Source organism: Octodon degus, unplaced genomic scaffold, assembly GCF_000260255.1.
Source record: "Octodon degus isolate 3935 unplaced genomic scaffold, OctDeg1.0 scaffold00085, whole genome shotgun sequence".
In the NCBI taxonomy this organism is placed as follows: Eukaryota; Metazoa; Chordata; class Mammalia; order Rodentia; family Octodontidae; genus Octodon; species Octodon degus.
In genome coordinates this window covers 4,431,333-4,443,988 of record NW_004524661.1, presented here as the reverse complement: position 1 = coordinate 4,443,988, position 12,656 = coordinate 4,431,333, and the positions used below count along the sequence as shown (strand labels likewise).

At 40.1% G+C, this 12,656-nt stretch overlaps 1 protein-coding gene across 1 annotated transcript in view; it reads left to right on the top strand.

Annotated features, from left to right (window-relative positions):
* Window positions 1-12,656, top strand: part of Dock2 (dedicator of cytokinesis 2) — a 478,084-nt gene that overhangs the window by 164,366 nt on the left and 301,062 nt on the right. Inside the window, exon 26 of the mRNA XM_004637060.2 lies at window positions 8,825-8,973. Coding sequence (XP_004637117.2) covers window positions 8,825-8,973 — 149 coding nt within the window. The remainder of the gene's footprint in view (window positions 1-8,824; window positions 8,974-12,656) is intronic.

Here is a 12,656-nt window from a genome sequence, read left to right as displayed (position 1 = left end):
CTCAAGCTGCAGGATGCTGTATCCCAGGTGCATTGGAGTACTCTGACAACCTGGGGCTGTCCTGAATTCTCCAATTCCTTTTTTCCTGAGGCCTGCTCTGTGGAGCTCCCTGGGGATGGAGCCCAAAGTCACCTTCTGTGAGGGATGCTGGACTTCTGCACCCTGTGCTGCTGCTTCCCCCCACGCCCACCCCACTTGCCTTCCAGTCCTAATAAATGACCTTCGCCTAATTTCATTGCTGAGTTTACTTCAGGAGAAGACAACTATTATCTTGCTAATTTGATTGCTTTTAACAGCCCAGGATATAATGTGTGGCAGAACAGTGCCTGTTATAGTAAGTCTTCATGGACTACGTATATGTGTATGTCTATGTATGTGAATAAAATAAATTAAGCATATAGATTAATCATAGATTCATATTTAAGGAGAGATTTGAGAGAGACTAGCTGGGATTTCAAATGATATTTATAAACATCATTTCTTTTGTGGACATGTCCTCAACACCTTCTCTTAAAAGTTCAGCAATTATGTATTGGTCTACTCCTCCCACTGTCACTCGCTTCTGTCTGGCATGCAGCAAGTTATAGGTCACTTGTTTTTAGATTTAATGCAAAATCCCACTTCATATTAGTTATAAAACACAGTAAAAGCAAGCACTAATGGTTTGGACTTTGGATACCTTGAATAAAGTTCTGCAAGTACATTTCTTTGGAAGGATTTACTGTGAAATTACATTTTTCCTTCTAAGATACCTGAAAAGAATTTTAGCAGTTGCCGAGTTCTGTAATCTCTAAATAGGCTTTGCTTGTTTAGCTAGGGAGACATATTTTGTCCCTAAGGGTTCACAATAGGGTAATACATGACCGGTTGAAGGCTGACTGGATGGTAATGAGTGTGCATTCAGGGTATTGTAATTAAGTGTGTTTGGGGACAGTAAGGCAAGTGAGTCATGAGGATCCACTGAAAAATGTGAAAATATGGGTTGAGTTGTAAAAGACTTGTAACCTGATCTGGAATATGAAGTTTGAGGATAGTTATTGATTTTCCAGTGGGTGGAATCGGTTTCCTTCATGACTAGATGGCTGGAGGAGGAGGTTATGAGAGCAAATTGCTTACTGTCAAGAAAGAGTGGTGGCAGTGGAGGTCCTCCTTTATGTCCAGCTGATCTAGCCAAGTGGCCTCTGACCTCTGCCGATATCTCGGTCCCAGAGTAGAAAAGCAGCTGCTCACAGCTGAGATGGACTCCTTGGCCTTGCCCAGAGAGCCTGGGGCTTTTCAATCAGGGTGTTTCCTAGTATGCCAAAAGGTGTGGGAGAGACAGAGTCAGCTTTTCAAGCCACAAACCCTCCTTGCCCCTCAAGAGAGTTTTGAGCTGAGTTGAATTCACCTTCCAGTCAATAGGAACTTGGCCAAAGCCAAATGAGTTTCACCTTAAAGTCTGTGAGAAATCGACCAGGCCTAAAGAGTCGATTAAGCTGTGCCAGGGACAAAGTGGGAGGCTTGCTATGAGTGGAATACGATTCCAAGTGCAGCCTGCCGTGGTCTAGCTGACAAATGTGCAAACCAACATGAAATGTGGCTGAACCCCAACACAAACCCACAGCAAGAGAGGAGCTGGAAAACACAGTGTACCATCTTCCAGAATGTTCTGTTAGCTCTCTATGCTGATAGAGGAAGCAGCTTATGCTTAGAATCAGAAGCTGATAAATATTTTACATATTCCTAGCAGGGACATAATGGATTCATTTCTTGGACGATAAGCATGAATCTCACTGGTTGTCCTATTCCATAGACAGTGACCACATATTGTGATAAATGGTAGAATAGAAATATTAATAGTATTATAGAAAATATTCAGGGGGCGACAGAAGCAAACTAGAGAGTTATCTGAGTCAAAATTGGGAGACCCAGAAAGTTGTCCAAGATTTTGCCATCTTAGTTAAGACCTCAAAGAGTCAAGTGAAGAGAATTCCAGGCAAAGCAAGTAACATGTGCAAAAATCCAGAAGTGGAAAAGGAGAAAGCATTGAAGATGGAGTAGTTGTGAGTGATAAGGGTGGAGAGGCAAGGAAGGTCTTATAAAGGGCCTAGCACCATGAAAGGAAATTCTTAAGATTGATTCTGAGCTCGATGGGAAGTTACCAAAAAATGTCCTGTCCACAGGGGCTTTTGTATGCAGAGAGAACTCAGGAGACTTGACTCAGAGCATGGACAAATCTGGCTTAGGGTGTGATGGATGTACATTCATAATGCATTGGAAGTTGGGTCTAGAAGAGGCTGCATAACAGAGGGCATCTTCACTTTGAGAGAAAACAAAGAAAAAGAATAGACTCATGGGTCGGATGATTAGGTCCAGACATGGGTCTTAGGAAGTACTCCCTCTGAGATTTGATGGTAGCTATGATCACAGACAAATTTTTGTCTCACAACACAAAAAAATTGTTTTCCAAAGAGCACAAATAATCATTTCATTCTTTCCATAGGGTTGATATTGTGGAAGAGCAGATGCAAAAGTTTATCTTATTTTTTTTTCTTTTTTTTTAAGGAGTACAAATTAGAATTAAAACAGAAGATTACAAGTGATACAGAATTTCACTTAACAGAGTAATATGAATTACATAGTGTTTGTTGTAATACATAGTGTTGTCTTCCAACCAGTTATTCATATTTCCAGATATAGGCATGTAAACTTGGAAGAAGAAAGAAAAAAAAAGAAAGAAATATATAAGAACTTAAGAGAAAAAGTACAAACACTTGAAAAAAGGAGATGAAACTGATTAAAGCATTAACTGCTTCTTTCCATAGACTAGCAGAAATGCACAGTACAGTTGTCCAAACCATCCTGCCAACAAAGATAAATCTCTTCCCCTACTCCCTCCCTTGTCCTTCTCCTCAACTCAGTAACTCTTTCATTTTGAATAAGTTCAATCCCTTTTCCCATCATCTGTGGTATACTTCAGATTCCAGACCCGCATGTGCAAATGTCATATTGTCTCCTTAGTGTGAGAACCTGAAAGGATTATCTTTTTTGAAGTGTTACTGACTCATAGAATTACTGCAAACACAGCACACTTCAAAAGGGCTGTGGATTGAAGTACGTGGCACCAACTGCCAAAGAAGAAAACTTTTCTTGAAAGAGTGAAAAATCCAAGGCCTGAAACAAAATTTTCCTCCCTGTGGTCCTGTGGACAGCAGAAATCTCCATTTGACTAAAATACGGAGAGTTGGCTCTGCGGACTCTTTAGTGGCTGGTCTGAATTACAGTTTGGATTTGTCATCATCTCCCAGCCTTGGTCAGACATTGTGCAGCTAGGGCAGGAACCTGTGGGGCATGCACGTTTCTGATACTCATTACTTTGCCTTATGAAGATTGATTTAAGTCTTCACAGTATTTATCTTTTAAATCATTTATGTTTGTTTGCTTGCCAATCAAGCAGCAATTTAGAAATGCTGCTTCCTGAAGCTTTGCAGACTAATATAATTTCACAGCTTCAATTACAAATGAGAAAAATTATTTCATCTAAGAACAGAGGGGCCAGACATTTCTGAGAAATCATAGTTAAAGAGAAGACAAAGTACTCTCCAAGAAACAGGGCATGTTATTAATGACTTCCTGGGTGAAAATCTTGCTGATTCTCAGCACCGTGAGCCTCCAGTTTATGGTGAAGCTGGTTTTGCTAATCTGTAAAGCTGATGCCTTTCCGATTGATCTACCTCTACTGCTGCTGGAGCGTGCCATGTGGCTCCTACATCTTCAGTACTTACGAGTAGTACAATTGTCCACTGCCCTTCTGCATAATAAGCGTATCTCTCTTCTTACCACTTCCTCTGAACCTGTGTTTTATGGAATCCTAGAATTTTGCCTAAGCCTGTAACAATCCTTCAGTTTAACCCTTTGCCTGACACTAGCTCTTCATCAACCCTGTCCATAGATAGCTGTTTACTGCTTAGAAGGTCCTAGGGGTACGAATTCCCATGAAAAGAAAATTGTCAGGAAAATCAGACTTTCTGTGAACATTTACTAATTTAGCTTAGTTTTAAGTTGGATGTGAAGTCCAGTGGCTTCCTGAAGAGATCATTAATGTCTAAAACCTGCCACCAGACTTTTCCTTTGGATTCATGTCTGTCATGGGATCTAATAAGAATTTCATAGCTAGAGTATTAATAGAACAAAATTGTAAGGAAAAGTAGTTATTTCATAGCTCTGTTTTGTTACCATTCCTAACATGTTACCACTCTAGGGAGGTCAGGGCGCTAGATTTTGTGCCATCCACACAATTCAGCTTCTCATATTCATGTTGTAGTGAAAAGTAATAGACTCATGGTCATTCATTTTACCCCCAAATAGTGAAACTCTTCCATAAATGGAATGAAGTGGCTGAATGAGTTCATTAATTACGTGAATGGCTTAGCCCTTTATCTGCCTTTATAAATCTCCTTGCTCTAGGTCCTATTGTTCTCATTTTAAACTAAGACTTTTACATGATTTTCTTGAGTAAAGAGGAAAAAGCTGTTTTTGTCCATAAACATGTGTGTGTGTGTGTGTGTGTGTGTGTGTGTCTGTGTGTGTCTGTGTGTCTGTGTGTCTGTGACCAAATGCAGGACCTGTTGACGACTGAGCATGCACTCGACAATGAGCTACATTCCCAGCCTTTTCTTACATTTTAAACTCGAGACAACTGACCACTCTTGCTTCAGTTTTTTCATGTTACTTCAAGGTCTTATCAAATTGCACGTGCAGCAGATAAAGTGGTGTGTTAGGTCAGAAGTAAGAATCAGGGGTGGGGTGGAGAGACGCAGGATGAACACAGGGCATCCTCCTGGGTCTCTGCTTCTTGGTCTCCTCCTCCTCCTCCAGCTTGCAGTGGCATGAATCTTCTTAAAGAGCATTTTTTTGGTGACTTCCTTTTGCCTAGAGAACTGTAGAAGAATAAGGATAAGAGAATTGTGGAAGACTTTGTTGTGATTTAAATCTTTATTGGGATGGCTTATTTATTTTGCTTACAAAATTAACTGTTTGAAAAGGAAGACTTTATAACTGTTATCTAACTTTGTAAGAGAATTTATAATTCTTATCTTCTACTTGGTTTATTCTGAGGACACCAGTAGAGGCATAATTGGGCAGTTAAGTATCTTAAAGACGGTGAGGTTATTCATCTCCAAAAAACTGTTTACCACTTCAAATGATCTCAATAGTTTTCTCTGCCAACAATCCTCACACATATAATTTCTTCTAATAAACACAAAGTGTCAAAGTCATAAGTTTATCTCTTTTAAAAGTTATGATTTTATTTCAGTAGTGGAAGCAAACTTCTAAACATTGTGAGATTTTTGTTTGTTTGTTTTACATTTTAAAAAATAGATCTGGACTAAAGCTTGACTTTCTAATGACAAGACAAAGACTAAGTATAGTTGTAACTTAAATCCTATGACAGTCGGTATATAAATATTCTCCAGTCTACTCCCATGATCATTAACAAAGGTTAATGCCAACGCAGTGTCTTCTACTCTCAAAAATGCCTACAGCAGTGAATCTTTTAGAGCTTTCAGTGATACAAAGAGAACAATGGAACACACATGCGATAGGTTTGCCATCACTGGCTTATGGCAACAATCTCATCAGTCCCAAGTTTTCATGTTTGGATGCTTCTTATTTAAATTTACCAGAATAGATGAATAAATAATTAAGCCTTGTTAAATCTGTGAACTGTGATTTCATCTGTGATTTTAAGAACCACTACATCAACAATTTTGTTACTTACAATACTTAAGAACTTTAGTTTTAACTGTAGTACCCCATTAAATCCTATGACAATTGGTATATCTCAAAAAGAATGTCCCACTTTCTCTAAATTGATACACTCTGCATCACTCACTGTTCTCTAAATCTCTGCTCTTCCTATGGAGAAATCATGCCCACCAAGGACCATCTCAAATGCCACTACAGTCAGTCAAGATTTACTGACTTGATACTATGATTCAGGTGCTGTATTGAGCATTTAAATTTTTCCCATCTTTCATGAACTCTTGTACATTAGTGGCCAGAATGGACATTAGTTACAATCATTACAGTTTAATTATATGTATAGGAACGTATATCTGTAACGTAAGCTTCCTGGGGGACTGAAGTAGGAGGATCACAAGTTTGAGGCTAGCCTGGGTAACCTTAGTAAAACCTTGTCTCAGAGTAAAAATAAATAAAATAAAAAGGACTGAGCACATAGCTCAGTGCTGCCTGCACTAAACTCCCCAGGACTGACATAAAAAAGAACCCTGGTTCTGAGATAAGGGACACAATTTAATGGGAGTCTGTAAAGTCTTCCATGAATTTTCTGGCCAGACACATTTCTTTCTTCTGAAACTCTGAGGGCATTTTGCAACTCTTCAGTTGGAATGATTTAGTTGTAAGCAACAAAAATCTACTCTGGTAAAGTTAAGTAAAAATAAGTATACTTAGAGGACAGACAGTCATAGAATCAGGGAAAGCTGGGGAACCAGTCAGAGGGGCAAGACCCATAAGAGCTTCTGGGGCAGGAAGCAATAGACACCCATGGGCAACCTCCTCAGAGCACCTCTGAGATGACAGCTGAGTTCCACAAAGGACAAGACTGTCCTTTAGTGGTTAAGAGCATAGGCTGAGCAGTCAAACTGGATCCTCTACTTCCTAGCTGTGCGCACACGGTGAGTCCCTTTGTTTTTTTATCAGAACTATGGGGAAACAATGGTATCTACCTAAACTCACTGGGAGGAGTTAACTCAAGTAATTCATACAAGGCACTTAAAGCAATGCCCAGGCTGAGTGTGGGGGTACACATTTATATGTTCCAACTCATCAGGAAGCTAAGGCAATAATTTTATGGCCATCAAAGTAATTTAGTGAGAACTTGTCTCAAAAGATAAAAATAAATAGGACTATAGCTCCATGGTGTAGCATCTCTAAGTTTAATCCCTAGTACCACCAAAAAAAGATAAAAAACCCAACAGTGTGTAGTAGCCTAGTACATTGTAAGCGTTCAGGGTACATTAGTAAAATTCGCAGTTTCTTTTGTAAAATATGCCCTCCAAGAGTCACATTTCAGGCCGTCATCCTATTTGGAGTTGGTTGTCCAGTCTATCCTGAGCCTTATGACAACTTCTTCAGGATCAGAGCCATGGATGGACAGCTGCCCAGGGAGCGGACAGGGGGAAGGGCCAGAAGAGAGTGCAGGTGCAGGGCTGGCAGGAGGAGAGGCGCCCTTTCCTCTTTGCACTTGGATCTTAGACTAGTGTCTGCCATGGCTCCCTTGCTTTTGTTACTAACCATCTTTAAGTATCTAGTGGCAAAGAAAAACGTGTCATCTGGGTATCTCCAGAAATACAGTGTCTCAAAAGATAAGAATGTTATTAAATATCCACTTACTGAATGTAAATGAAATCCTGATTTGCAGGATTCACATCTCAGGTCAGGTATTGGGTATGATTGGCTTGAACCATTTTTGGATTTTGGGGGGTTTCCTTAAGCTTAGTATTTTCAAGAAAAATATGGAGAAAAAGCTATACAGGTTTTCAGAACCTCCCAGAAATTTCCCAAGACAGCAATGCCAAGAGAGATACTGTTCTTTGTAAAAGATTTAATTTATTTAAAGAGAAAACAGGGGGCCTGCCCATTAGCTCAGTTGTTTAAGTGCCTGCTTAAGCAAAGGCAGTCAGGCTCAGGATACTGTGGTTCGATCCCCACATCCTCATGCCTTACCAGACCTGCCCTTAAGGCATTCTGAGCCAGCCAAAAAAAAAAATCCTTCTAAAGAGAAAACAGTGTGCACGTGGATGCATGTGGAATATTGTTCACTTTCTGTATTGTTTATAAGAAAAATTGTGAAAACTTGTCCAACATTGAGGGTTTAGCTAAATAAGAAAGTGCACCTATAATTTGAAAATACTTAAAAAATGTTAAGTAACTAATTTAGGGCTAGGGAAATAGCTCAGTAGAATAAGCGCTTGCCTGGCAAATGCAGGGGCTTGAGTTCAATCCCCAGTTCCACAAAATAAACAAACAAAAAAACTAGTCTGTATAGGTAACAGCATAAAAAGTACCCCAAGAAATATTAATAGCGAAAAGAGTCAAGGCTCTGAGAAATACTCATAGTTTAGTCTCCTTCTGAGAAAGAAAACAGAACAGATTGATACTATCTTGCATTCTGAAACATGTGTAAGCAAAAATCATTTGAAAAGATCTTGAAGGTTTATAGCCCCGGTACAATATGACTTATTTAAAGACAAAAATAAAAATGAGACTTGGGAGTTTATACTGATATATATATACATAAACGACTGATATATATATATATATATATTTCATATAAATGAAGCAGTGTAAATATAAATGTACCATATATACTATGTATAAATGTATATATAAACATATGTAAATGAATATGCATATATATTCATGTGTGTATATATAAATGTACAATATGTATGTCTATACCAACAGTATATACACCCTTATGTGTCTCTGTGTAAATATATATGTAGATATGTATATGTAAATGTGTATGTAGATATGTATATATAAATGTGTATACACATACATACATATACATACTTGCCTCTAGGGATGGACCAGAATTATGAATGATAATCCAAAAGAATCTTAACCTATTGTTTAATATTGAAATTTTTATGAGAATGTACTGGTGTATAATTTAATGAAGTATTATATGTTAGTTGTGGTAATGCTTATATATTTATATGTAATTTTAAATACTTCTATATGTATACATGAAGGAACCAAAAGAAACCCAGTGAACAGAAGTTCACATGCCTGTGAACCTCTGTCCTTTCAGAGTGCCGGGACATTCTGCTCCCCGTCATCACCAAAGAGCTGAAGGAACTGCTGGACCCAAAGGATGAGCTGCAGCACCAGGCCCTGGAGAAGAAGTACTGCGTGGAATTGCTCAACAGCATCTTGGAGGTCCTCAGCTCGCAGGACGTGGTGAGTCCTTGGGATGGTGATGTTGTGCTGGACTCAAGACTAGAGCTGAGTAAGTGCTAAAATAGTGGTACTGATGAGAAACAGCTGAAGTCCACAGATAAAAGTCAGTGGCCTGCCCAGCAAGCCGGCTCTTTCAGTGACTTAACCTCTTTGCTATGAAAGACGGTATTTTGTCATCCTGCGTCCTAGGGAGCAGACTTTCTCGTAGTGTAGGTGCAGACACCATGATAGCCTTTCTGGATGACTTGTCTATTTACTAAAGCCCTCATTTTCAGTAGAGGGAGGGGGAACTTTTTTAATGTCTAATATCAAGAAGACACTGTAATCTTCTTTCTTGGATGGTGGAGAATGGTTGAGACTCTTCCTACTGAGGAGACTGTCCAGGCCCACCCATACTCTTGAAAGAGAGGGTGAGGAGAAGGATGGTGGAAAGGGCATGACTGAGACAGTGAAGCCAGTATATATCTAGTAATTACTATTGAGAGGTTAGGCAGCTATGGAACGAAAAAGAATTAGTGGAATAGTGAAAGTATTTCCAGGTGAACTGTTCTAGCACCAGTGATTCCTGTGGACAGAACCTTTAGAAAATGATTATCATCTGGAGTGGTACAGTTGAGAGGCAGTAATTAGACACAGGCCTCAAATTGTTAAGAATTAGAAGTCAGAGATAAAAACTCTTGATTTGACCCAGGCTCCTTTGCAGCTCCACCTACTCTACGTGTACAAGGTATCCTCTCCTCAGATGGGACTGGTTCCGAGAAGACTTTGTAGGCTCAAACAACTAATATATCTTTTCCAAGTATTCGTATAAATATTGCTCTCGTACCTCTGTCTTTTTTCTTTCTGGAAGGTCCTCAGAGAAGTTTTCTGGGTGAACTGTACCTATAGGGGCTGGGGAGATGGCTCAGTAGAATAAGCACTTGCCTGAACTGTACCTAGGACTGCTGTAACTAGAAAAAGCTCTGTGAAGCAACAGGTCTTTGCAGCTTTCACCCCATAGTCAAGGATTATCATCATTTTCTTAGATGTGTGGTCTCTGGGAATTAGGACACAAAGGCATGATCTGGACTAGGGATGGAGCCCAGCGGTAAAATGCTGCCATAGAATGTGCCAGATCCTGGGTTTGATCCCTGATATCACAAACAAAACAGTTATTGATCTGTTTCCATAAGAAAGTCTTGGGGCCAGGGAGATAGCTCAGTAGAATAAACACTTGTCTGGCAAGTGCAAGGGCCTGAATTCAATCCCCAGTTCTGAAAACAAAAAACAAAAAACAAAAAAACAAAACTCTTTAGACCTGCATATAAGCAAATGCAATATATAGGTTCTGCTTCTATGATTTGAAAACCCCAAATCTGCAGCATTTCAGAAATCTGAAGCTTTTCAGTAATGACTTGATATCGCAAGTGGAAACTTTGATCTTGGGCCCGATAGAATGGCTCCCACAAAGAAGTGTGGTGAGAAGAAGAAGGGCCGTGCTGCTATTAATAAAGTAGTGACCCAAGAATACACAATCAACATTCAAAAGTGCATCCACGGAGTGGGCTTCAAGAAGCGCGCCTCTCGGGCACTTAAGGAGATCTGGAAGTTTGCCATGAAGGAAATGGGGACTCCAGACATGCCCATCAACACCAGGCTCAACAAAACTGTCTGGGCCAAAGTAATAAGGAATGTTCCATATTGTATCCGGGTATGGTTGTCTAGGAAACAGGATGAGGATGAGGATGAAGATTCACCAAACAAGCTGTATACCTTGGTAACCTACGTACCTGTTATGTTCAGAAATCTCCAGACAGTGAATGTGGATGAGAACTAACTTGAAAATAAAGTTACAGAAATTTTTTTAAAAAGTGGAAACTTCAAGTCTTTGAAACCATATTTCATGTATGATATTAGTGGACATTACACAAAATTATTTTCAGGCACGTGTAAGGTATATATGAAACAAATGATTGTTATGTTTAGACATAAGTCACAAATGTACAATGTCTAGTAGGTATATCAAAAGTATTAAAACTTAAAGGAAATGGGAAACTTCAGGGTTTAAGCATTTTGGATAAGGTACACCCAACTTAATAATAAAATAACTAAAATCTAAATGTGTAGTTTGCGAGAACTACAAGGGATGGTATGTATAATTAATTTCGGCAAAGGAGCTTTCACAAGAGGTAAAACTTCAGGAGGTACTCAGGGGTGAATAATTAAGGATAATAGCTGTTTCTTTACTTGCTGCATTTGGGGCCTTGTACAAAATGCAACCCATGCGTCCTGTCAGATCATCTTGATCTTAAGTATTATGGCTTCTTCTATTTCATAGGTAAAAAAAAAAAATTGAGATTCATAGCCTTAATTAATATTTAAAGCCAGACAGCAAATAAATGTAATTGTCAATATTCAAGCTGAGACTGCTCGGACTACAAAGTCTGCTTGACTGTGGGCATCGGGAATCAGAGGCAGGGTCTTTTCCCTCTCTCATTCTACCACATTTATGAAGAAGAGCTAAAACCCAAGAGCTAGGTAAAGCTCAAGGTTCCTTCCAGTAGTGATATTCAGATGGTGATGTTTCCATTTGTACTCCACCTGGGCAGCTGCTTAGCTCATTCCGAACTTTGCTACTTGGTCTTATTTATTGTTATTTGAAGAGAGAGTTTGGTCTTATAGTTTAGGAACCTGAGAGTTGGCCCATCATTTCTGTTGGGACATGATAGAAATGTTACCTCTTTCTGCTGAAAATCTAATTTGCAATGTTTCTTCTGTGTAGCACTCCTCAGGCCCTTTTTATTTGGGAAATACATCATCGAGCCCTGGGAACATGTAGGTGTACCCAATTCAAGGGACTGAGTCGTAATACACTATTCATTCCTGATTTGGTTAGAAGGTGAGCCAGTCTCACTGTCCATCTGTAAAGCAGGATGCTGAAGATTTGCCCAACCCGGAGGAGTGACCTCCTTCAGGTTTGCCCCAACACAGATTGTTACCATTTTTGTACCTTTTGTAACCAGACCCAGGTGTATGATGTCTCCCATGTCCTTGGCATCTAACCTCAGAGCCGAGCAGTGAGTAGGAGGCACAGAGCTACCCGTGAGGGCTTGTGTCACCAAGGTATAGAGGAGGCATGTTGTGTCACATGAATTCTGACTGTAGGGCCAAGTGCAGTCCTCTCTCGGGGTCTTTCCTGGGAAAAGGACCAAATGCTATTCTCACCACTGCTTTGAGTACAAGCTTCTGCCATCCATGGCAAGCCTCACATCCCTTTTCTCTAACTCATGAAGGTGGAAACCTCTCCTTAGGAGCTCCTCATTTGATGCATCAGCCCCATTCTATGGCCATGATGACCTTGAACCAGAAGGAAAATCAAAAGTCCAGAAGCATCCAACTTAACCCCCCCCCCATGTTCTACTTTATAGGGACTCCAGTGCTGATTGCTGGTTCAGTTCACCTGGGGGCCCTGTTAGCCACAGCAATGCTGAGGCCCCAGCCCTCAGCAGGCTGACTGCATGTGCTGGGGTGGCCAAGGACATTGTAATGAGAAGTTTGCTAGGTGCTGTTCACAGCAGGCAGGGGGAAGGACCACAAGTCCATAGCAGAAAGCAGAAAGCCCAAGCGTGCAAAGGCCAGGAGGCGCCGTGCAGACACGCTTCTCACCATCAGGTCTGGACAGTGGGGTCAGATTATTTTTCAAA